This window comes from Mustelus asterias, chromosome 18 (genome assembly GCF_964213995.1).
Source record: "Mustelus asterias chromosome 18, sMusAst1.hap1.1, whole genome shotgun sequence".
Lineage (NCBI taxonomy): Eukaryota > Metazoa > Chordata > Chondrichthyes > Carcharhiniformes > Triakidae > Mustelus > Mustelus asterias.
In genome coordinates this window covers 89,144,424-89,170,657 of record NC_135818.1, presented here as the reverse complement: position 1 = coordinate 89,170,657, position 26,234 = coordinate 89,144,424, and the positions used below count along the sequence as shown (strand labels likewise).

The window sequence follows — 26,234 nt, the reverse complement described above, 5'->3', positions numbered from 1 at the left end:
GCCAAACCGATGATCTGCCTGTGGTGTATAATCAATATAAAAATGAAGCATTTCCTACCTCGTCAGTCCTTCTTCATAGAGATAAACCACCAAAGGATCGTAGGATGTCACCAGGACGTATAATCGCACATCAAACTTGAAGTCTGTAATGGTAAAAATAAAGTAATTAACTCCACGCCTCGACCCACTATCCTTTGACTCAGAATACATGGGGCCACACAGTGGCTAGCACTGCTGCCTCTCAGCGCCAGGGACTCGGGTTCAATTCCAGGCTTGGGTTACTGCCTGTGTGGAGTCTGCACATTCTCCCAGTGTCTGTGTGGGTTTCCTCCGGGTGCTCCAGTTTTCTCCCACAGTCCGAAAGCCATGCTGGTCAGGTGAATTGGCCATGCTAATTTCTCCCTCAGTGTACACGAACCGGCGCCGTGGTGTGGCGACTCGGGGATTTTCACAATAACTTCATTGCAGTGTTAATGTAAGCCTATTTGTGACACTAATAAATAAACGTTAAACTTTTAAAAATTATAGCTGACTCAGCTTTCTCTAACAAGAGTGGTGGATTGGTACAGATGTCAGCAAAAGAGCCTCTGAGACGGAAGGTCGTGGGTTTAATCCACAGGGTTGATGATGAAACTCAAGCGCAGTACCATGAAAGTCAAGACCTAGTCTACTTGCTCAGGTGGATATTAAAGATCCCTCAACTAAGATAACCAGCGACAAAGGGTCTCCATCTTCTTTCCTGTGTTTGCTCACGTAACACCAGTTATGTACTTCAAATGGAATTCATTGTGAAGGTTTGGAGTGAAGATTTCCTCTGTGCATTCACACGAAGCAGCATCAAAAATATATTTACAAAAAATGTCTTTTTTTCAGCAATACTCAGGGTTCTGCTTTACCAAATGACTATTTATATTTACAATTTACACAGCATATTCCCCATCATCATCCAATAGTCTTCAGGAACAGGTTTAGAAAATCAGTCCGTTGAACCCATTAGTCCTCAGGAATGAGGAATTATGCTCAACATTTTCAATATATAGAACGAGTCCAACAAACAAGAAATGACCATTCCAACAATCAAATCTCCTTCCATAGGTCCTATAGAATATAACAAAGGCAATGGAGAGGTTGCGGTAAAATATTTTCATAATCATGAAAGGTTTTGAGAAGGTGAAGAAAACTATTTCAGTAACTTGGGAGTCAATTATTTAAAATTAACACTTAGTGCGCGAGGGGAGAGGTTGGGAGAAAACTCTTTGGACTGAGGATTATTGGGTGCAAGGAATACTTTTACCGTATAGACAGGTGGAGGCAGAAACCATTGCGCCATTATGGAAAATTGAATATTTGATGCAAAGGGCATCAGGACACAAACACCGGGATAACTTTTGCACTGGATCAGCAAAGAGCTGACACAAATTAAAATGGGATAAATAGCTTCCTTCTGGTACAAGCAGAAAAACTTGACTGAATAAAGCATCGTCAGAGAAACACAGGTAAAGAAAATAGAAGTCAAGTCAAAGGAGGGATGACACAAAACTTGCTCAAGAAGGCAGCTTTCAAGGAGGGTCTTTTGGTGAGAGAGAGAAAACGAGACATTGGAGAGAAGCGGCTGTAGGAGGGAATTCTACAGAAAGCGATCCAAACAGCTGAAGGAGGACCGAAAGGAGAAGGGGGAGAAATATATTAAGAAATCAGAGGATCAAATAGTTTGGGGGGGGGGGGGGGGGCTTGAGAAGTTTAAAGGGAGAAGATAGAGAGAGGTCATGCAGCGGTCAAGAGGTGTACCAGAGAGGTAGAAATAGACCAATATACAAATGAAAACTGATTCCAAATCTGTTGATGTCAAGAAGCTAGCATATGTGAAAGAGGAGGATACCGAGAATGAATCAAACTCAGGGCAACTAGGGATGGGCAATAAATGATGACCTTGTCAACAAAGCCTACATCCAAAAATGAATGGGAAAGAAAAGATGCAATGCAGAGTTAAGTGGATAGAATTAGCTTTTATCAAACCTGAAGTTTGCTACAATTGGCCTGGGCTAGCGAGAGTTGAACAATAAAAGTAAACTTCTCATACACGCTGTTATAGCAAGCACTTCTCACTGAATGCCTTGCTCCTAATTAAAGAAGGAAAGAACATTAAAATCTGTTACCGTTTGAGAAAAATTGCTGGGCACTGATTGTGCAGCCAGAGATAAGGGGTCTAGTGCCCTCAGTGGCCATGCAAGTTCATACCCTTGTAAAGATACAGTGGGCTATGAAGAAAGCACTTCATTGTGTATTTGCAATTTCAGAAAATGATGATAAGATGACCAGATAAAGCCATGGAAGTGGAGTACAAGCTACTGAAAAGGATAACTTACCATCTATTAGGAGTGGAGAGCGAATGTAACGTGAAACTAGGATACTCTCATCTGACGCAATCTGATTGGGCTGAAAGGAAAATAAGAAACAAGGTTCAAATGCAATACATTGAACTGGTGTCGAGCAGTTAGTGAAGTAGACATCAGGAAGCCATCATTTAACACTTAAATAAAAGCAAAATACTGCGGGTGCTGGAAAGCTGGAATAAAAACAGAAAATGTTGGATAAACTCAGCGGGTCTGACAGCATCTGTAGAGAGAGAAACACAGTTAATGTTTTGAGTCCATATGACCCTTCTATAAAACTGCTCTGGAGAATGGTCATATGGACTTTCCTTCTCTCTGCAGACCCGCTGAGTTTATCCAGCATTTTCTGTTTTTATCATCGTTTAACACTTGTTGGCCAGTCCCAGACCTGGGAGAAGCATTTAAGTCAATGAAGCTACAACATCTGGTTAGACATATCCAAAGCTATGGTCACTGAGATGCAAGTTAGGAGGCTGATCACAAAAAGGTACAAGTCTGACCCCCAGTATCAGAGGAACTGGGTTTTAAGGAAAGACTGGAGAAACCCGGTTGTTCAGCTTTGAGAGGCGAGCTGACAGTTCTGGAAAAGGAAGATCCAGGGCACAACCATTTGCCATGGTTCACACTCTGCACTCTCACCTACGTCAACTGACATCACCAAAGCAGATTACTGGATTATTGTCTCATTGTTTTCTTGTGGGAGTTTGCTGTGTACATCTTGACTGCCATATTTCCTGCAGCTTCATTAAGTTTTTTTGGGATGTCCAGAGGTTGTGCTACAGAGATGCAAGTCCTTCTTTCCAACTTTAAACTAAACCCTGACAGTACAGCAAGAGGTCACAGGGTCAAACGCGGCTAAGAGAGATTTAGGACTGAGGGTGTCACAGTCAAGCTGTCCTTACCAAATGTCCTTGGAGACAGACTTCCCTGCATTGGTCAGGAGCAGGAATCCAAGTGAGGGGAAGACACACAGCAAGGAGTCAGCATAAGGTCAAGCTTCAGCCCCACCACCGTCGGATTAGGAACACAAGGCAAATTGTACCATTTGCACCTCAATCCCATCGGAGTTAGGCTGAATCAACAGAGACCGGCTAATCTAACCGCTCATTTCACTGACCTACAGGAGGAGCGGGCGGTGGGTGGTCAGGACCACAGCAGTTAACATATCAGCAGCCTCCTTTCACTCTTCATTCTGCTGGTAAACACTTACATTGGTGACCAGGTAGACTCCACGGCCTCTCGAAGATGCGACTGGTTTAACAATCCATGGCCCCTTTTCCTTTGTATGTGCAGCTTCAAAAAGTTAAATAAACATCAACGATTATCAACAGATTCTGACGAATTGAAACTAGAACTACAGTATCAATAGATTTCTAACGTTTATATTAGACAACTGAGTGAAACTGGTCTCCAGGGTTTAGCCCAACAAGGAGCCGGAACCTGGGACAAAACCCAACCAGGGCTGCTCCAGAAACACTCCAATTAGAAACTGGTGTACTTGATGGAACTTTATTAGGAAACATTCTAATTCCACGCTCTGGGCTGATCAAATTGAAATCTTCACAGTTGAGAAGTTACTCCAGGTAAATTGTTCCCTCTGTTCAGTAGTTCAAATCCCTAATCCCTGGGGCACAAGTTAGCACTGGGATTAAAAATAGAAATGGTGAAAGGAGTTAGCAGGAAAGGACATTGAGGCAGACAGTATAAGTGGGATCAAGGAACTAGTAGATTAGTCTAGAGAGAGAAAATGGTCAATGGAAATAGCCAGCAGGTGGAGTTTGGCTGGTCGGAAGGGACCAGTTTGCTCAGCTTTCAGACCATTTTCCCTCTTCTGAATGGGTTATGATGAAACATATCATCATTGCCATCTGCACATCATCGGCATTCACATATGCACACCAGAAGCCTAATATGGGACTCTGCAGCAGTTTTCTAAACAGTGAGCTCCTTAAGGTTACCGGGTCCTCAAACAGAGCACACAAAACTGCTAAAGAGAGACTTCAATTTCCCTTAACCCTGGAGATGCGGGTGGGAGAAATCCTTCCCTTCACAAAAAACAGTGAGACGATCACCCTTGTCCAATCTGGCAACAGAAAAAGACGGTCAGGTAGATATTACCTGTCCCTTTGGCAGCACTGAGGACATGAAGTGAGAGCCAATCAGGTCTATGCCACATGGTTCCCTGTCAAAGTGCTTGGTTTTTTTCCATTCTCAGGGTGTGATATTTATTGTCCTTTCCTTAGTTAGCCTGAAAAGGTGATGTGGGGCCTTCACCTTAAATCAATGACTTTTGTGTGATCAAGTATCTTGTTATATATGTAGCTGGTTTACTTCTCTAAAGGGCATGAGTGAAACAGTTGGGTTTTTACTGGCCATAGTCATTTTTATTGTTAACTGATGTAAACAGAATTCAAATTCTTAGTATTCCATGATGGGGTTTGAACTCACTTTCTCTGGATTGCTGCTTGAGTAACAATCACAAACTAACACAGGCCTGACACTGCACTAGAGATAGTATTGTTTGGATTGGACTAAACTGCAATTCTGTGCAAGGTCCTTACTCCACAATTCCTGGTACTCAGATGGTAAGATGTAAGCCTGAGGTACAATGTTGAAGTGCTTGAAACCATGGGTTTGCTGCATTCGTTGGATATTTTTGTATAGCCGATCCTTCCTAGTCAATTCATAGGATCTGGAATGAAGGAAATTAAATAGCATCAATAAAGAAACATATAAAAGAAAAATCATCCCTTCAGGTAGCTTTTCCGAGCGCAACATCGCGGGTGTTACCACCACTAATGGGGAATGTATTCTGACTGACATTATGGTACATTTACTACAGCTCATGTGGAGCTGCTCACGTGAAAGGAATCTACACTGTTTCTCAAAGATAGCAGGATGTGATAGGTTGTACACAAAGATGGTGGTCAAAAGTTTTGGACTGAATTTTGAGACAAATGTAATGTCAGAGAGTAAAATTAATGTTGGTATTTTGACTATGTTAAAAATTGTTGACTGGGGAGTCATGTGATGTAAGCGTGGACTGGCTGTTGTCTTCACAAGCTCTGGCATGACTCATCTTTGAATTTTTCAGCCTGATGCATGACCCATAATGACTTGATCCTGATGTGCATAACCTATGCGATGTTCCTGGAAGATCCTGGCTAAAATTTGGCGATAGAAAGCAGAGTCAAGTCAATTGTGTGAGGCAATTGGAGGCAGCCGGTGTGGGGCCCAGTCCACAATGGCAGTTTCACTCACGGACAGGTCTATGCTTCAGTGATGCTGTTGGCAGTCAGATGACGACTGCCATTGTGAGTGAAGTTGTGACGACGGTCTCGGCTCCCCGACACAGACTATTGGTGCTCACATTGACAAACTGAGAGATATCCTAAAGCGAGCGGATGAAGCGGAGAAGGGAATCCTATTAGTTGAGAGATCAGTTTCTTTGGTGAGGGCTCATCTTCAATCCTTGGAACTCCTGCTGCATGGTGTGTTGAACATCCTGGTTGATTGGGGGAGAAGGGGCTGGAGTAACCTTGCACCTGGTCTTGCGAAGTATGCAGGGATGAATTCCCAGCCGAATTTGAGAACCGACTGCCGTGTTTTCACAATCTCTATTTGAAGGCTGAGCGTTGAGAGTTTAATGGAGCACGTTGTATCCAGTGTTTGAAGCCTGAGGTCAGTCGAAGACTCCAACCACTGGTCTTACGGTTTCTTGTCCTTGTTGTGCATCGAGATGGGCAGGAGGCAGCCAAACGTTTGTCGCCTGGTATTCCGTTATGCTGCGAAGGTCAGGATTGTCCATCTTTTCTCTTTGATGGGATTCGTCCACTTAACATGCTCCAACAGTGGAACAAGGGAGGCCTTAGTTTAACATGCATTACTGTTTGCATTCAATTTTCCTTTTGATGTGTGTACTAGGGGAGTGGGTGGGTCAGAGGGTCAGCCCACCCTAACCCTACCTCCGGCCCTGTGCAAATTCTAATTCTTGGGTTCCAGTGTTTGCAATATGGAGACATTTCCTTGTTTGGGATTATTTGAATGCCTTCTTATTTCTACTGGGAAGCATGTTGAATTGGTTGTATAACATTAGGGTTGTGCAATATTCTAATGGCCCAACTACCAAGCAGACGCGACAACGGAACTACGCCATCTACATGCACAAGAACAGGAAACTTGAGAAACTCCAGCAGCAACCAAGCCTCCCCCGGTACCACAGTAGAAAACAGTACCACTGCAGGGAAGTCCATTGTCAACTTGTCGGACTACACACTTCAATCAGACAAAATCGAAGTTCTCAGCCGAGGGCTCAATTTTTGCCCCACCACCAAAATTGACCCCATCAGTCTCGCAACGGACGCAGAGGAATTTATCAGGCGAATGAGGCTGCGGGAATCTTCCACAAACCCCAAGAGGCCAATAGCGAACTCAATGAGGCAGCCAATGATCCGGAACAGCCGACAGAGAGATCCGTGGTGCAGCAACCGAAGAGGAAAGAGTCGAATTGGACTCCTCCGGAAGGCCACTGCCCTCGACTTGACATGTATGCCCAAGCCGTCAGGAGGTGCGTTAATGTCAGATTCATCAGCCGCACTCACAAGACAGCCCGAATGTCACCCAAGCACAACGCAACACCATCCGCGCTCTCAAGACCAACTGCAACATTGTCATCAAACCAGCAGACAAAGGAGGGGCCACCGTCATACTGAACAGAACGGATTACTGCAAAGAAGTGCACCAACAACTGAACAACGAGGAACACGACAGTTACCCGCAGATCCGACCAAAGAACACACCCGTCAACTCAGACTGATCAAGACCTTTGATCCGGACCTTCAGAGCACCCTCCGTGCTCTCATCCCACGTATTCCTCGCGTTGGAGATCTCTACTGCCTCCCGAAGATACACAATGCCAACACACCCGGCCGTCCCGTCGTATCAGGCAATGGGACCCTGTGTGAGAACCTCTCTGGTTACGTCGAAGGCATCCTGAATCCCATCGTTTCTGTTGCGACACTATGGGCTTCTTACAGAAACTCAGCACCCATGGAGCAGTTGAACCAGGAACACTCCTCATCACAATGTCTCGACACTCTACACCAGCATCCCCCACAACAACGACATTGCTGCAACTGCCTCAGTACTCAACGCCGACAACTGTCAATTCCCAGATGCAATTTTACAACTCATTCGCTTCACCCTGGACCATCCAGCCACATGGGACAGCCATGGGGACCAAATTCGCACCTCAATATGCCAACATCTTCATGCACAGATTCGAACAAAACTTCTTCACCGCACAGGATCTTCAACCGATGCTATACACGAGATACATTGATGACATTTTCTTCCTTTGGACTCATGGTGAACAATCACTGAAACAACTACATAATGACATCAACAAGTTCCATCCCACCATCAGACTCACCATGGACTACTCTCCGGAATCGGTTGCATTTCTGGACACACGCATCTCCATCAAGGACGGTCACCTCAGCACCTCACTGTACCGCAAGCCCACGGATAACCTCACAATGCTCCACTTCTCCAGCTTCCACCCTAAACATGTTAAAGAAGCCATCCCCTACGAACAAGCCCTCCGTATACACAGGATCTGCTCAGATGAGGAGGATCGCAACCGACACCTACAGACGCTGAAAGACGCCCTCATAAGAACAGGATATGGCGCTCAACTCATCAATCGACGGTTCCAGTGCCACACTGAAAAATCGCACCGATCCCCTCAGAAGACAAACATGGGACACGGTGGACAGAGTACCCTTCGTCATCCAGTACTTCCCCGGAGCGGAGAAGCTACGACATCTTCTCCGAAGCCTTCAACATGTCATTGATGAAGACGGACATCTCGCCAAGGCTGTCCCCACACCTCCACTACTTGCCTTCAAACAAGCATGCAACCTCAAGCAGACCATTGTCCGCAGCAAACTACCCAGCCTTCAGGAGAACAGCGACCACGACACCACACAACCCTGCAAGATGTGCCGGATCATCGACAGAGATGCCATCATCTCATGTGAGAACACCATCCACCAGGTACACGGTACATACTCTTACAACTCGGCCAACATTGTCTACCTGATACGCTGCAGGAAAGGATGTCCCGAGGCGTGGTACATTGGTGAGACCATGTAGACGCTACGACAACAGATGAATGAACACCGCTCGACAATCACCAGGCAGGAGTGTTCCCTTCCTGTTGGGGAACACTTCAGCAGTCAAGCGCATTCAGCCTCTGATCTTCGGGTAAGGGTTCTCCAAGGCGGCCTTCACAACACACGACAATGCAGAATCGCTGAGCAGAAACGGATAGCCAAGTTCCGCACACGAGGACAGCCTCAACCGGGATCTTGGGTTCATGTCACACTATGTAACCCCCACAACTTGCCTGGACTTGCAAAATCTCACTAACTGTCCTGGATGGAGACAATACACACCTCTTTAACCTGTGCTTAACCCTCTCTCCACTCACATTGTCTGCACCTGTAAAGACTTGATTACCTGGAAAGACTCACATTCCAACCATTATCTTGTAATTGAGTTTGTGTCTATACATGCCCTGTTTGTGAACCGAACTCTTCACTCACATGATGAAGGGTCAACACTCCATAAGCTCATGCTACCAAAAAAACCTGTTGGACTTTAACCTGATGTTGTGAGACTACTTACTATGCCTATCCCAGTCCAACGCCAGCAACTCCACATCATGTTGGTCTGAGGAATGAGATGATCTTCTTCGGGATTGCTTTGAGTCGGTGGACTGGTCAATATTCAAGAACTCAGCGACCGACCTGAATGAGTACACCACTATAGTAACTGACTTCATTAGTAAGTGTGTAGAAAATTGTCAGAAAAGCTAATCCGTGTGTTTCCCAACCGGAAACCATGGATGAACATGGATATCCACTGCCTACTTAAGTCCAGTGCTGAGGCATTCATGTCAGTGATCCTGTCCTAAACAAGAAATCCAGATATGATCTACAGAGAATCATCAAAGATGCCAAGAGACAATACAGGACCAAGCTAGAGTCCCAGGCTAGCCACACAAACTTCCACCGAATATGGCAAGGTCTGCAAGGCGGCGGCATGTGGAATCGCCGGCTCCAACTCACCAACCCCCATCCCGCCCCCCCGATGAACCCAACCCATTCTATGCCCATTTTGAGCAAGAGGTCAGCAAGAGGAAGTCTTCCGCCCTGGAAGCCTTGGCCAAACCGGCATCTGAGATCACCAATGTAGATGTCAGTTCAGTCTTCATGAATGTCAACCCAGGCCCAAGTGGGGTGTCCGGAAGAGCAATCAGATACTGCACCAACTAGTTGGCGGATATTTGCAGACATCTTTAACCTCTCCTTACTCCGATCTGTGGTCCCTACCTGCTTCAAGATGACCATCATCCCTGTATCAAAGAAAAGCCACGCAGCGTGCCTCAAGGACTACCGCCCGCTGGCTCTGACATGCATCATTATGAAGTGCTTCGAAAGGTTAGCCATAGCACACAACTCTAGTCTCCCAGATTGCCTGGATTCACTGTAGTTTGCCTATCGTCACAACATGTCCACAGCAGATACCATTTCCCTCAACCATGGAACATCTAGATAACAAGGACATTTATGCAGACTCTTACTTATTGACTACAGCTCAGCCTTCAATACCATTATCGCAACAAAACTCATCTCCAAACTCGGGGGCCTAAGGCGTGGCTCTCCCCTCTGTGACTGGAACCTAGACTTCCTAACTCACAGACTGCAATCAGGAAGGACAGGCAACAACACCTCCTCCACGATCATCCTCAACACCAGTGCACCGCAAGGCTGTGTCCTCAGCTTCCTTATACACCTATGATTGTGTGGTCAAATTCCACTCTAAAGCCATTTTCAAGTTTGCCGATGACACCACTGTAGTGGGTCAGTTCTCCAACAATGATGAGATGGAGTACAGGAATGAGATTGAAAATCTGGTGAAATGGTGCGGTGACAATAATCTCTCCCTCAATGGCAGTAAAACGAGGGAGATAGTCACCAACTTCAGGAAGCGCAATGGAGAACATGCCACTGTCTATATCAAAGGTGATGACGTGGAGATGGTCGAGGGCTTCAAGTTTCGAGATGTTCAAATTACCAACAATCTGTCCTGGTTCCTCCACACCGATGCTATAATTAAGAAAGCCCATGAACGCCTCTGTTTTCTCAGGAGACCAAGGAAATTCAGCATGTCCACGACTCTCACCAACTTTTACAGATGCACCAAAGAAAACATTCTTTCCAGTGCATCACAGCTTGGTGTGGCTCCTGCTCTGACTAAGACCACAAAGAACTACAAAGGGTTGTGAATGCAGCCCAGTCCATCACTCAAACCAGCCTCCCACCCATTGACACTGTCTACACTTCCCGCTGCCTCGGAAAAGCAGTCAGCATAATTAAGGACTCCACGCACCCCAGGCATGCCCCTTCCAACTTCTTCCGTCAGGAATAAGATACAAAAGTCTGAAAACACATACCAAGCAACTCAAGAACAGGTTCTTCCCTGCTGCCAGACTTTTGGAATATCCTATCACATATTAAGCTGATCTTTTTTCTCACCCTCTTAATAACTGCAACACTATATTCTTTACCCTATCCTTTCCTTCTCACCTCTGTACTCGGTGAATGGTATGTTTTGTCTGCATAGCTCACATGTATCCCATTACACGTAACAATAATAAATTTACTAAGATTTTAAAAAGCTATTCACACAGCATGATAACAAACCTTGCTCTTTTGAAGCTTTTAAAGACTGTTTCAAGGACTGTATGAATCTTTAGGCTCATCCAATGGTTGATGGATGCTAAGATGTGATGTTATGTGCTGAATACCATTTACTTTGAGATAATCCTCAAACTCTTGTGAAGTAAACAGTGAACCATTATCGCGAACAATCTGTTCCAGTTTACTAAATCTTGCAAACATTGTGAGGTTTCTTTAATCGTTTGTTCAGTTGCAGTAGATCTCATGATAACATCTGGTCACTTTGACTGTGCAAGAATTATGACTAAGAACATGTAACCCTCAAACAGACCAGAAAGATTTACATGCAATCATTGCCATAGCATTTTAGGTCATTCCTAAGGGTATAAAAGAGACACCAGTGGTGTATTTCTTATTCATGCACAGTATTGTTCACCCTGGAACACTTGGGTAACAAAGACACGTCAGATTCCTATTTATTGACCACAACTCAGCCTTCAACATCATTATTCCTACAAAACTCATCTTCAAACTGCGTGGCCCTGGGCTCAGCTCCTCCCTCTGCGACTGGATCCTGAACTTCCTAACTCACAGACCAATCAGTAAAGATAGGCAACACCTCCTCCACAATTATCCTCAACACCGGTGCCCCGCAAGATATAGAAAACCATAGAACCATAGAAAATTACAGCTCAGAAACAGGCCTTTTGGCCCTTCTTGTCTGTGCCGAACCATTTTTTGCCTAGTCCCACTGACCTGCACTTGGGCCATATCCCTCCACACCCCTCTCATCCATGAACCCGTCCAAGTTTTTCTTAAATGCTAAAAGTGACCCCGCATTTACCACTTTATCCAGCAGCTCATTCCACACTCCCACCACTCTCTGCGTAAAGAAGCCCCCCCTAATATTCCCTTTAAACTTTCTCCTTTCACCCTCAACCCATGCCCTCTGGTTTTTTTCTCCCCTAGCCTCAGCGGAAAAAGCCTGCTTGCATTCACTCAATCTATACCCATCAAAATCTTATACACCTCTATCAAATCTCCCCTCAATCTTCTACGCTCCAGGGAATAAAGTCCCAACCTATTCAATCTCTCTCTGTAACTCAGCTTCTCAAGTCCCGGCAACATCCTTGTGAACCTTCTCTGCACTCTTTCAATCTTATTTACATCCTTCCTGTAACTAGGTGACCAAAACTGTACACAATACTCCAAATTCGGCCTCACCAATGCCTTATATAACCTTACCATAACACTCCAACTTTTATACTCGATACTCTGATTTATAAAGGCCAACGTACCAAAGGCACTCTTTACGACCCTATCCACCTGTGACGTCACTTTTAGGGAATTCTGTACCTGTATTCCCAGATCCCTCTGTTCAACTGCACTCTTCAGAGTCCTACCATTTACCCTGTACGTTCTACTTTGGTTTGTCCTTCCAAAGTGCAATATCTCACACTTGTCTGCATTAAATTCCATTTGCCATTTGTTAAGCCCATTTTTCTAGTTGGTCCAAATCCCTCTGCAAGCTTTGAAAACCTTCCTCACTGTCCACTACACCTCCAATCTTTGCATCATCAGCAAACTTGCTGATCCAATTTACCACATTATCATCCAGATCATTGATATAGATGACAAACAACAATGGACCCAACACCGATCCCTGCGGCACACCACTAGTCACAGGCCTCCACTCAGAGAAGCAATCCTCCGCAACCACTCTCTGGCTTCTTCCATTGAGCCAGTGTCTAATCCAATTTACTACCTCCCCATGTATACCCAGCGACTGAACCTTCCTAACTAACCTCCCATGAGGGACCTTGTCAAAGGCCTTGCTGAAATCCAGGTAGACAACATCCACCGCCTTCCCTTCATCCACTTTCCTGGTAACCTCCTCGAAAAACTCTAATAGATTGGTCAAACATGACCTACCACGCACAAAGCCATGTTGACTCTCCCTAATAAGTCCCTGTCTATCCAAATATTTGTAGATCCTATCCCTTATCACACCTTCCAATAACTTGCCCACCACCGACGTCAAACTTACTGGCCGATAATTTCCCGGATTTCTTTTGGAACCTTTTTTAAACAACGGAACAACATGAGCCACCCTCCAATCATCCGGCACCTCCCCCGTGAATACTGACATTTTAAATATGTCTGCCAGGGCCCCTGCAAGTTCAACACTAGCTTCCCTCAAGGTCCGTGGGAATACCCTGTCCGGTCCTGGGGATTTATCCACTCTGATTTGCCTCAAGACAGCGAGCACCTCCTCCCCTTTAATCTGTAAAGGTTCCATGACCTCCCTACCTGTTTGCCCTATTTCCGTAGACTCCATGCCCGTTTCCTCAGTAAATACGGATGCAAAAAAACCATTTAGTATCTCCCCCATCTCTTTTGGTTCCATACACAGTGTACCACTCTGGTCTTCAAGAGGACCAATTTTATCCCTCACTATCCTTTTGCTCCTAACATACCTATAGAAGCTCTTTGGATTTTCCTTCACTCTGTCTGCCAAAGCAACCTCATGTCTTCTTTTAGCCCTCCTGATTTCCCTCTTAAGTAGCTTCTTGCACTTTTTATACTCCTCGAGCATCTGATCTGTTCCTTGCTGCCTGTACATTTCATACAACTCTCTCTTCCTCTTAATCAGTGTTACAATCTCCCTCGAGAACCAAGGTTCCCTATTCCTATTTACTTTGCCTTTAATCCTGACAGGAACATAAAACTCTGCACTCTCAAAATTTCTCCTTTGAAGGCCTCCCACTTTCTATTTACATCCTTACCAGAGAACAGCCTGTGCCAATCCACACTTCCCAGATCCCTTCTCATTTCATCAAATTTGGCCTTTTTCCAGTTCAGAACTTCAACCCAAGGACCAGATCTATCCTTATCCATGATCAGGTTGAAACTAATGGCATTATGATCACTGGATCCAAAGTGTTCCCTCACACTCACATCCATCACCTGCCCTAACTCATTTCCCAATAGGAGATCCAATATCGCATCCTCTCTAGTTGGCACCTCTATATACTGATGTAGAAAATTCTCCTGAACCTCAGTCCCCTACTATACTCCTTATACACCTATGGCTGCGTGGCCAAATTCCCCCCCAACTGGATTTTCAAGTTTTCTGATGACAACACCGTAGTGGGTCGGATCTCAAACAATGATGAGACGGAGTACAGGAAAGAGATAGAGAATCTGGTGGACTGGTGCGACGACAGTAATCTCTCCCTCAATGTCAGTAAAACAAAGGAGATAGTCAGTGACTTCAGGAAGCGCAGTGAAGGACATATCTGTGTCTACATCAATGGGGATGAAGTGCAAATGGACGAGAGCTTCAAGTTTCAAGGTGTCCAGATCACCAACAGCCGGTGCTGGTCCCTCCATGCCGACGCTATAGTTAAGAAAGCCCACCAACGCCACTACTTTCTCAGGAGGCTAAGGAAATTCAGCATGTCCACCATGACTCTCTCCATTTATCAATGCACCATAGAAAACATCCTTTCCGGTTGTATCACAGCTTGGTATGGCTTCTGCTCTGTCTAAGAAACTACAAAGGGTTGTGAACGAAGCCCAGTCCATTACGCAAACCTACTTCTCATCTATTGACACTGTCTACACTTTCCGCTGCCTTGGAAAAGCAGCCAGCATAAACAAGGACCCCACTCACCCCAGACACTCTCTCTTCCACCTTCTTCCATCGGGAAAAAGATACAAAAGTCTGAGGTCACATACCAACCGACTCAAGAACAGCTTCTTCCCTGCTGCCATCAGGCTTTTGAACGGACCTACCTTGCATTAAGTTGATCTTTCTCTACACCCTAGCTATGACTGTAATACTACAATTTGCACCCTCTCATTTCCTTCTTTGTGAACGGTATGTTTTGTCTGTATAGTGAGCAAAAAAATAACACTTTATACTAATACATGCGACAATAATAAATCAAATCACTCGCTGAATAGCCCATTTGTGACATGTAGTTGCTGTTTTGACTTCTTATGGGTAGTTCCCAGCTTGTCAATCTTCACGGTGGCACAGTGGTTAGCACGGCTGCCTCACAGCGTCAGGGACCTGGGTTCGATTCCCGGCTTGGGTCACTATCTGGGTGGAGTTTGCACGTTCTCCCTGTGTCTGCGTGGGTTTCCTCCAGGTGCTCCAGTATCCTCCCACAATCTGAAAGACGTGCTGGTCAGGTGCATTGACCGGAACAGGCACCGGAGTGTGGCGACTAGGGGAATTTCACAGTAACTTCATTGCAGTGTTAATGTAAGCCTTACTTGTGACATTAATAAACAAACAAAAACTTCTTTTTTTCATTGCTCCACACAATTGTGAGGCCACTTTAGCAACCAGTTCCATCAACACTGTGACTGCCACTGCTATCTTTAAAGTCAAAGCTTGCTCAGTAAGCAATCTTCTTTGGAGACCTTATTTTGGAGACCAAAAAAACTAGACAATCTCCAAGAGTATCTTTGAATAACTCACCAAACTCTCAATGTTGTACAAGCCTTTTTAAGGTTGCCATAAACTGAGCAATGCTTTTGCCTTCCACCCGGTTCCTTTGGTGGAACTGAACCGTTCCGTGAAGATCAATGGCTTTGGAGAGCATCAAGTCATCGTAGGTTTTAGTTCCTGGCTTTGGTGGATGAACCAAGCATTGGAACAAATTGAAGGTTTTACTTCCAATTGTAACTGAGAAAAGCTGGTACAAGCAACTTGTTAGCAATTTTATTCACTTGTATAAAGTACCAAAAACACTCAGCATAGGAAATTTATGATTTATTTTCTTAATTGAAAGGGCCCATGGGTCCTCATAGATCCGCCATTTCTCTTGCAGGCAGTAGCGACTCGAGATTGCTCAGTATATATTTCACTGTCTCCCCAATACTTCCGCTTTTTACCCAGGAGACTGTTGAATTTATGTATTTTTTTCTTCAGACAACCCCAGCTGTAAAGCAAAGCATTCCTTCTTTTCAAATATGCCTGATACTGCCTGGAATCCCACCCTTCCCTGATGGTAAAACCCCCTCTTTTAAAACTATACAGAGCTTTTCTTAATCCTTGTTCTCCCTGGCACTGGCATTTCAATCTTTAACCCTGTTGTTGCTTCTCCCTAGCCTTCCAATATTCTAAATATAAGGGCCCACAATGTTTTTTTCTTCTTCTGAGGATGTTTTCTTCTGAAAAGGATCCTGATGTTCCCCTTTCCTGGGGTTTCCTTTCTTTGCTTGCATTTTACCCCATGGGGGATCCCGCATATTGTGTAGCTCTTTGTTATCCTGTGGAGGGTGGCATGCACCATGGTGCCATGTGCTCATGGCTTTATCTTGTTATCCTGAGTTCCCCACTCTTTCTGGTGTCCTCACAAAAGGAGACGCAAACTACAACGATTACAATGATTGATAATCTGAACCATGTGTATGAGTATTTGCTGGCGTTGTCTGTATATGTGGAATAATGATCACTCTGTACTGCACTAGCTTTTGGGGGTTTGTTGCATCTTGTGGTAAAATGGAAAACCTACAATAAAAACATTCCAATTGTTGATCCCAAATCATGCAGGTACACGACGAACAACAGTATTTCTGGTAGCACCTCAGAAGGATACTACCCCCTCACTCCCTGCACACCAGAGCACGGACTGGGAAAGAAATTGGAGTCAGTACATCCCAAAATACGCAGAGTTTCATTCCCTTCAGAAAATGGAAAGGTACAGGAGGGGGCAAAGAAAATATTACAATAGAAACAAAAAATATCCACATCAAGCAGATTCAACTTAGCTGTAAATAAAACCATAGTCAAAAAGATAAGTCAAACTTTCAGACAATTGAGAACTAAATATCACATATATATGTACCTCGGGAAATGGTTGACTTTCTGAAACTCCAGCAGAGTGCGTAATACATAAGGTTTGAGATGGGAACCTGTCCACATCAAGTTGAAATCATTACTGTTGGGATGGACCTGTATTGTAAAGAAAAGGAGAGCATGACTGCATGAATACCAACAATCCATTTTGCAAATTTTGAATTAAGGCGAGGGATGCCAGCGCGGCGAATAAGGCACTTTTCCATATTGAAACATAGTACCATTGTCAAACATTGCTAGGTCAGGCACTTTTTTCCTCATTCATGAGATGTGGGCACCACCAGCAAGGTCAGTATTTATTTGTATCCCCAATTATCCCCAAAAAGTGGTCTTTTTGAACAGCAGCAGCCCACGCGATATACATACACCCACAGTGCTGTTAGGGAGGAAGCTCCAGGATTTTGACCAAGTGACAGTCAAGGAATGGTGAGGTAGTTCCAAGTCAGGAAGATGTGTGGCTTGAAGGGGAACTTGTAGGCAGTGGTGTTCTCATGTGTCTGCTGCCCATGCCCTTCTAGGTGGTAGAGGTTGCAGATTTCGAAGAGGCTGTGGAAAGATCCTTGGTGAGTTGCTGCAGTGTATCTTAATTTTGGCCAATCACAGTGCCACTATGCTCTGGTGATAGAGGGAATGATTGTTTAAGGTGGTGAATGGGGTGCCGATCAAACAGGCTGTTTGTCACGGTGCTGAACCGCTCGAGTAGTGCACACTCCTGAATTGTGCCTTGTGGATGGGGCACAGAATTCCCAATCTATAACCTTCCCTTGTAACCACAGTATATATGTGGCTAAGCTGCTAGTAGATGGTGACACCCAGGGTGTTGATGAGAGGATTCGGCTATGGTGATGGGGTCATAGAGGTCTACAGCACAGGAGAAGGCCCTTCGGCCAATCAAGTCTGCACAGTCAAAGACAAACCACCCAATTATTCTAATCCCACTTTCCAGGACTTGGGTCATAGCCTTGTATGCCTTTTCATCGGAAATGCGCGTTAAAATACTTCTTAAACCTAACACCTTACAAATTTCTGTTTCTTCGCGAACTTACCGATCAACCCTCCTACATTCAAGTCTAAATCATTGATATAAACCACAAACAGCCAGGGCCCAACACTGCTCCCTGCGAGACCCCACTGGACACAGTCTTCCACTCTGAAAAACACCCAATCATCACCCTCTGCTTCCCACCAGCCAGCCAATTCTGGATCCAATTTGCCAAATTTTCTTGGATCCCATTACCTTGGCCATCAGTCTCCCACGTGGGACCTTGTCAAAAACCTTGCTGCAGTTCAACAGACTACAGTAAATGCATTGCCCTCACCCACACACCTGGTCACCTCTTTGAAAAGTTCAATCAAGTCAGCCAGGCATGAACACCCCTTAAAACAAACCACGCTGACAATTCTTGATTAATCCCTGCCTCTCCAAATGCAGATTAATTCGGTTTCTCAGAATTGCTTCCAATAGCATCCCCACTACTGAGGTTAGACTGACTGGCCTGTAGTTTCTTGGGTTTATCCCTTCCTCCCATCTTGGATAATGGCACCACATTTGTCATTGAACAATGGTTAAATGTTCTCTTGCTGGAGATGGTCATTGTTGGGAACTGTGTGGCACAAATGTTTCTCAGCAAGGACTTGCTGTACATGGTCACACTGTGCTTCACTAACCGAGGAGCTGGAAAGGGGAGCAAAATGGTGTACAATCTTCAGAGAAAAAGCTGTAACAGATTTAGTCAGGAAGAAAAGAAAAGCCTACAAAAGGTTCAGGGAGCTAGGTAATGTTAGAAATCTAGAAGAGTATACGACTAGTAGGAAGGAACTAAAGAGGGAAATTAGAAGAGCCAGGAGGGGACATGAGAAGGCCTTGGCAGACAAGATAAAGGAAAACCCCAAGGCATTCTACAAGTATGTGAAGAGCAAGAGGATAAGATGTGAAGGAGTAGGACCTATCAAATGCGACGTTGGGAAAGTCTGTATTGAACCAGTTGAAATAGCAGAGGTACTCAATGAATACTTTGCTTCAGTATTCACAGTGGAAAAGGATCTTGGTAGTTGCAGTGCAGACTTGCAGTGGACTGAGAAGATTGAGCATGTGGGCATTAGGAAAGAGAATGTGTTAGAGATGTTAAAAAGCATCAAGTTAGATAAAGCGCTGGGACCGGATGGGATGTACCCCAGGTTACTGTGGGAGGCGAGGGAAGAGATTGCCGATCCTCTGGCGATGATCTTTGCGTCGTCAATGGAGACGGGAGAGGTTCCGGAGGATTGGAGGATGGCGGATGTGGTTCCCTTATTCAAGAAAGGGAGAAGAGATAGCCCAGGAAATTATAAACCGGTGAGTCTAACCTCAGTGGTAGGTAAGTTGATGGAGAAGATCCTGAGAGGCAGGATTTATGAACACTTGGAAAGGAATAGTATGATCAGAAGTAGCCAGCACGGCTTTGTCCGAGGCAGATCATGCCTTACGAGTCTGATTGAGTTTTTTGAAGATGTGACTGGACACTTAGACGGGGGGAAAGAGCGGTAGATGTGGTTTATATGGATTTCAGTAAGGCGTTTGATAAGGTGCCCCATGCAAGGTTTATGGAGAAAGTGAAGGGGCATGGGATACAAGGGGACATTGCTTTGTGGATTCAGAACTGGCTTGCCCTAAGAAGGCAAAGAGTGGTTGTAGATGGGTCTTTTTCAGAGTGGAGGTCGGTCACCAGTGGAGTGCCCCAGGGATCTGTTCTGGGACCCTTGCTCTTTGTGATTTTTATAAATGACCTGGATGAGGAAGTGGAAGGATGGGTTGGCAAGTTTGCTGATGACACAAAGGTTGGAGGTGTTGTGGATAATGTAGAGGGATGTCAGCAGTTGCAACGAGACATAGATAAGATGCAAGACTGGGCAGAGAAGTGGCAGATGGACTTCAACCCAGATAAGTGTGTGGTGGTTCATTTTGGCAGGTCGAATAGGACGGAAGAATATAATATTAAGGGTAAGACGCTTGGCAGTGTGGAAAAACAGAGGGATCTTGGGGTCCAGGTACATAGGACGCTCAAAGCGGCGTCGCAGGTAGAGGCTGTGGTTAAGAAGGCGTATGGAATACTGGCCTTCATCAATAGAGGAATTGAGTTTAGAAATCGGGAGATAATGCTGCAGCTGTATAGGGGGTCAGACCCCACCTGGAGTACTGTGCCCAGTTCTGGTCACCTCATTACAGAAAGGATGTGGAAGTCATAGAACGGGTGCAGAGGAGATTTACGAGGATGTTGCCGGGATTAAGTGGTATGCCTTATGAGGATAGGTTGAGAGAGCTAGGTCTATTCTCCTTGGAGAGGTGAAGGATGAGAAGTGACCTGATAGAGGTGTATAAGATGTTGAGAGGTATTGATAGAGTGGATTCTCAGAGGCTTTTACCCAGGGCTGAAATGGTTGTCACGAGAGGCCACAGGTTTAGGGTGCTGCGGAGTAGGTATAGAGGAGATGTTAGGGGTAAGTTTTTCACTCAGAGGGTGGTGGGTGCATGGAATCGGCTGCCGGTAGTGGTGGTGGAAGCGGATTCGATTGAGTCTTTTAAGAGACTTTTGGATAGGTTCATGGAGGTTAGTAAGATAGAGGGTTATAGATGAGCCCAGAAGGTAAGGAAATTGTTCGGCGCAACTTGTGGGCCGAAGGGCCAGTTTGTGCTGTAGCTTTTCTATGTTCTATGTTCTAAAATTCTGTTTGAATTGATGATGAGATGAATGTTATGGATGAAGCAGCTGAAGGTGGTTGATTCTCAGACAGTACCAAGGAACGCTTGGGGCAATGTCAACCTCAATTACCTTCCTTTGTGATGGGAATGACTCCAATCGGTGCAGTTTTCTCCTTCATTCACAATGACTAGTTTTGCTAGGGCTCCTTGACGCCACAATCAGTTAGAATAGAATCATAGAATCATAGAAACCCTACAGTGCAGAAGGAGGCCATTCGGCCCATCGAGTCTGCACCGACCACAATCCCACCCAGGCCCTACCCCCACATATTTACCCGCTAATCCCTCTAACCTACGCATCCCAGGACTCTAAGGGGCAATTTTTTTTAACCTGGCCAATCAACCTAACCCGCACATCTTTGGACTGTGGGAGGAAACCGGAGCACCCGGAGGAAACCCACGCAGACACGAGGAGAATGTGCAAACTCCACACAGACAGTGACCCGAGCCGGGAATCGAACCCGGGACCCTGGAGCTGTGAAGCAGCAGTGCTAACCACTGTGCTACCAGTTAAATGCTGTCTTGACGTCACTCTCACCCCACCTCTGGAATTCAGTTAATTTGTTCATGTTTGGATCAAGGCTGTAATGAGGTCAGGAGCCCAGTGGTGCAGGCAGAACACAAAAGCAAGTGTCAGCGAGCAGGTTACTGGTAAGTGCGTGCTGTTTTATAGCACAGCTGGTGACACCTTATGTCATTTTACTGATGAAGAAAGCGGACTGATGGGGTGCTTGATTTGATTTATCCTGCATCTGTGAATGGAACATACCTAAGCATATCTCCACATTGCTGGTAGATGCCAATAATACCCTCTTCACAACATACTTTCCCACCTATCTTAGTGTCATCAGCAAATTTAGTAACCATATACTCGATCCCCTCATCCAAGCCATTGATTAAATAGTAGTTATGGGCCAAGCATCAATACCTGTGGCACTCCACTTGTCACATCTGGTCAATCTTCTACATTCAAAGGGTGATGAATCTTCTGAATTCTCTACTCCAGAGGACTTGTGGTTCAGTCATTGAGTATACTTAAGAAATAGATCAATAGATTTCTAGATATTAAAGAAATCTAGGGATATGGAATATTGTGAGAAACTAGCATTAGGGTAGATGATCAGCTATTATCCAGTTAAATGATGGATAGACACCAGCGGAACAAAAAGTCTACTCCTGCTCCTATTTGCCATGTTCCTGCGCTGTCCCATCCAACAATCCTAGGGCAGGTACAGCAAAGAAATAACTTAGCTTCTCTTAGGTAGAGTTTACGCTCTCTCCCAGTTAGCCAGGCTGGCTGAAACTCCAACTTTTGGGTTATTTACAAACTCTGAAACTTGCTATTCCAGCCTTTGAAGCCCAGACATTTTGGGTCTTTTGGTCCTGTTTGAATTATTGTAGTTCGGGAGTTTTATAAAGGCCTGTTCTTCGTGGTATGTACAAACCCTCATTCAAAACACCAGTATCAGTCAGCAACAGCAATCGGCAATATCTTCAACACAAAATAAAACTTTCAAAGTATCCTCAATTCTCCAAAGGACACATAACAACAGTGAAAAAAACTTGGCCTCTGCATTGGAGAGTCATAGCCACTTTACTGAAGCCTGAAGAAGATCAAGCTCCCGCCATGTGGGCTTCATAACAGTGTGGCACAAGGTGCCCATGAAAAAGCAGCAGGAGTTAAAACCCTGATGAACAGGGAAGGGAGCCTTCAACTGAACAAACATTATCTCAGAACTAAACAAAGAACAAACCTCGTGGAAGCCATGCACCGTTAAGATGCTGCGTACCAGCCTGCTTTCAGTGCGCACAATCTTATAGGCCAAGTGATAGCGTTCTACAACAAGAAAAGGAAAACACAGCATCATCGATGGAAATGATAAAGTTAAATGATCAAAAGCAAATAACGCTAATCCAGCTTTAGTTTTTTGATTTGATTAATTATTTTTACATATTAACAGTGAAAAGTATTGTTTCTTGCGCGCTATACAGACAAAGCATACCATTCATAGAGAAGGAAACGAGTGAATGCAGAATGTAGTGTTACAGTCATAGCTATGGTGTAGAGAAAGATCAACCTAATGCAAGGTAAGTCCATTCAAAGGTCTGACAGCAGCAGGGAAGAAGCTGTTCTTGAGTCGGTTGGTATGTGACCTCACACTTTTGTATCTTTATCCCGAAGGAAGAAGGTGGAAGAGAGGATGTCCGAGGTGTGTGGGGTCCTTATTTATGCTGGCTGCTTTGCCGATGCAGCGGGAAGTGTAGACAGAGTCAATGGATGGGAGGCTGGTTTGCGTGATGGATTGGGCTACATTTACGACCTTTTGTAGTTCCTTGTGGTCTTGGGCAGAGCAGGAGCCATACCAAGCTGTGATACAACCAGAAAGAATGCTTTCTGTGGTGCATTTGTAAAAGTTGGAGAGAGTCATAGCTGATATGCCAAATTTCCTTAGTTTTCTGAGAAAGTAGAGGCGCTGGTGGGCTTTCTTAACTATAGTGTTGGCATGGGGAGACCAGGACAGGTTGTTGGTGATCTGGACACCTAAAAACTTGAAGTTCTCGACCCTTTCTACTTCGTCCCCATTGATGTAGACAGGGGCGTGTTTTCCTTTACGCTTCCTGAAGTCGATGACAATCTCCTTCGTATTGTTGACATTGAGGGAGAGATTATTTTGCCGCACTAGTTCGCCAGATCCTCTATCTCATTCCTCTACTCTGTCTCATCATTGTTTGAGATTCGATCCACTAGGGTGGTGTCGCCAGCAAACTTGAAAATCGAATTGGAGGGAAATTTGGCCACACAGTCATAGGTGTATAAGGAGTATAGTAAGGGGCTGAGAACACAGCCTTGTGGGGCACGGGTATTGAGGATGATTGTGGAGAGGTGTTGTTGCCTATCCTTGCCGATTGTGGTCTGTGAGTTAGGAAGTTCAGGATCCAGTCGCAGAGTGAGGTGCCGAGGCCCAGGCCACAGAGTTTGGAGATGGGTTTCGTGGGAATAATGGTGCTTTTTAAATGAAATGATGAATGGTTTTTATCACAGGAGGTAATGGCAGTTTAGGTTACAATCCACATCTTACAGCTGGTCAGAAATCACAAATGAGGGCGACATTGTGGCACAGTGGTTAGCACTGCTGTCTCACAGCATCAGGGACCCAGGTTCGATTCCCAACTTGGGTCTGTGTGGAGTTTGCATGTTTTCACTGTGCCTGCGTGGGTTTCCTCCGGGTGCTCCAGTTTCCTCCCACAGTCCGAAAGATGTGCTGGTTCGGTCCATTGGCCACGCTAAATTCTCGCTCAGTGTACCCGAACAGGCACTGGAGTGTGGTGACCAGGGGGATTTTCACAGTAACTTCATTGCAGTGTTAATGTAAGCCTAGTTGTGACTAGGGGGGTGGGGGGTTGCTTGAAGTTAGATTATATGAATATTTGCTGAAAGTAAAATTGCCAAAATGGGAGAGAAAAAGAGACAAGGAGTGAATGACAAATGGAATACTAGCAATGATGCTAGAAAGAGGAAAGAAAATAAATACATCCAAGTAGGATGAAATTGAGAATATAATAAAGAATCCATATAGGCAGGTGAAACAGAAATGTTGAAGTCTTACAGCTGGTAAGAAATCACAAAATGAGTTATATGCCAGAAGAGTAATCTTTGACAGATTGAAAGGGATAACAACAGATAAAAGGTAAAGTTGGTAAAATATTGTTTGGAAGGAATACAGAATATCTTTTATTTATTTTAGAAAGCATTTAGATAGTTACATGGCTAAGATGGGTATAGAGGGATATGGGTCAAATGCGGGCAATTGGGATTAACTTAGGGGTTTAAAAAAAAAAAGGTGCCATGGACAAGTTGGGCCAAAGGGCCTGTTCCCATGCTGTAAACCTCTATGACTCTATAATATAAGTGAATTGTATGTTGATCCAAATCAAAGCAGCCCTGAAGATAGAGAGGCAAAGAAGGACCTACCATTATGATATCAGCGATAAAGAATACCTTGGAATTGATGAGTACAGGAAAAGCTCCAAGCATGGATGAAGTAACAACAAACATCTGAAAGCCCTTGGAGAAACAATTAGAATTGATAACAGAAATTTGTGCTCAAATATATACCAAAGGATACATTCATCATTTGCTGTTACCCAAGAAACCGAAAACAATGGAGTGAAATAAATTTAGACAAGTTTAATGAGTCATCTCATTGAAGTGATCTTGAAAATCATAAGAGAATGAAATAATCGAACATTTGAAGCAGAAATTAGTGAAATGCAGACTCGATTCAGACCTGGAGTAATAATGAGAGGGTTTAACCCAAGGACAATCTTTGATAAGTATCTAGAAGTCAATTAGAACATTTACATATGCTGCACAGACTATGAAAAAGCATTAGATAGTATTCATTCAGGACTGAGATGAGGAAGAACTTCTTCACTCAGAGTTGTGAACCTGTGGAATTCTCCACTACAGAAAGCTGTTGGGGCCAGTTCATTAAATATGTTCAAGAGGGAGCTGGGACGTGGCCCTTGTGGCTAAAGGAATCAAGGGGTATGGAGAGAAAGCGGAAGTGGGATACTGAAAGTGCATGATTAGCCATGATCATATTGAATGGTGGTGCAGGCTCGAAGGGCCGAATGGCCTCCTCCTGCACCTATTTTCTATGTTTATCAACAAAAGCTGAAATGTGACATTAAGAGTCAAGATGTGAGATTTATCCAGAGCCTAAACTAAATACTGAGCACCAGGCAAGAAGCTGGAGAATGGATGAAGGAACAACAAACATCTGAAAGCTCTTGGAGAAACAATTAGAATTGATAACAGAAATTTGTGCTCAAATATATACCAAAGTGAAGAGAGAAGTACAACAAGGCTGTGTAGCCAGTATTATTCAATCTGTACACAGTTGTCAAGAGGATATAAAAGATCTGCAAAGAGATATATGGATAGGTTAATTGAAGGGGTAAAGATTTGGCAGATGGAATATAATGGGCTTATAACAGACCCACCTCATATTAAGCTGATCTTTCTCTATGCCCTAGCAATGACTGTAACACTTCATTCTGCACCCTCTCTTTCCCTTCCCTATGAATGGTATGCTTTGTCCGTGTAGCGCGCAAGAAGCAATACTTTTCACCGTATACTAATACATGTGTCAATAATAAATCAAATCAAGATCATGTGAAAATATGTGAACTTGTCCACTCTGGCGGGAAAAATAGAAAAGCAGCGTACTATCTAAATAGAGAGAGATTGCAGAACTCTGAGGTATGGAGTGATGTGGGTGTCCTGGTACTCCTTTCTTATTCAGTTAAGGGATGTGGGCTTCACTAGCAAGGCCAGTATTTACTGTCCATCCCTAATTGCATCATGAATCACAATTCCCAAAAGTTAGTATTTTGCAGCAAGTGATTAGAAGGCAAAAGTAATAGAATAGAAGAATAGAAACCCTACAGTGCAGAAGGAGGCCATTCGGCCCATC

General features: G+C 44.5%; 1 protein-coding gene across 5 annotated transcripts in view; it reads right to left on the bottom strand.

Moving 5' to 3' along the window:
- ttll5 (tubulin tyrosine ligase-like family, member 5) overlaps positions 1-26,234 on the bottom strand; it is a 340,921-nt gene that overhangs the window by 297,172 nt on the left and 17,515 nt on the right. For all 5 annotated transcript variants that reach the window (XR_013500071.1, XM_078234550.1, XM_078234552.1 and 2 more), the window contains exons 4-9: positions 22,509-22,591; positions 17,005-17,111; positions 4,955-5,085; positions 3,604-3,686; positions 2,367-2,436; positions 59-143 (exon numbers count right to left, since the gene is read on the bottom strand). Coding sequence is in view for 4 of the 5 variants with exons in the window: in XM_078234550.1 (XP_078090676.1) it covers positions 59-143; positions 2,367-2,436; positions 3,604-3,686; positions 4,955-5,085; positions 17,005-17,111; positions 22,509-22,591 (559 nt within the window). In the remaining variant the exon portion in view is untranslated. The remainder of the gene's footprint in view (positions 1-58; positions 144-2,366; positions 2,437-3,603; positions 3,687-4,954; positions 5,086-17,004; positions 17,112-22,508; positions 22,592-26,234) is intronic.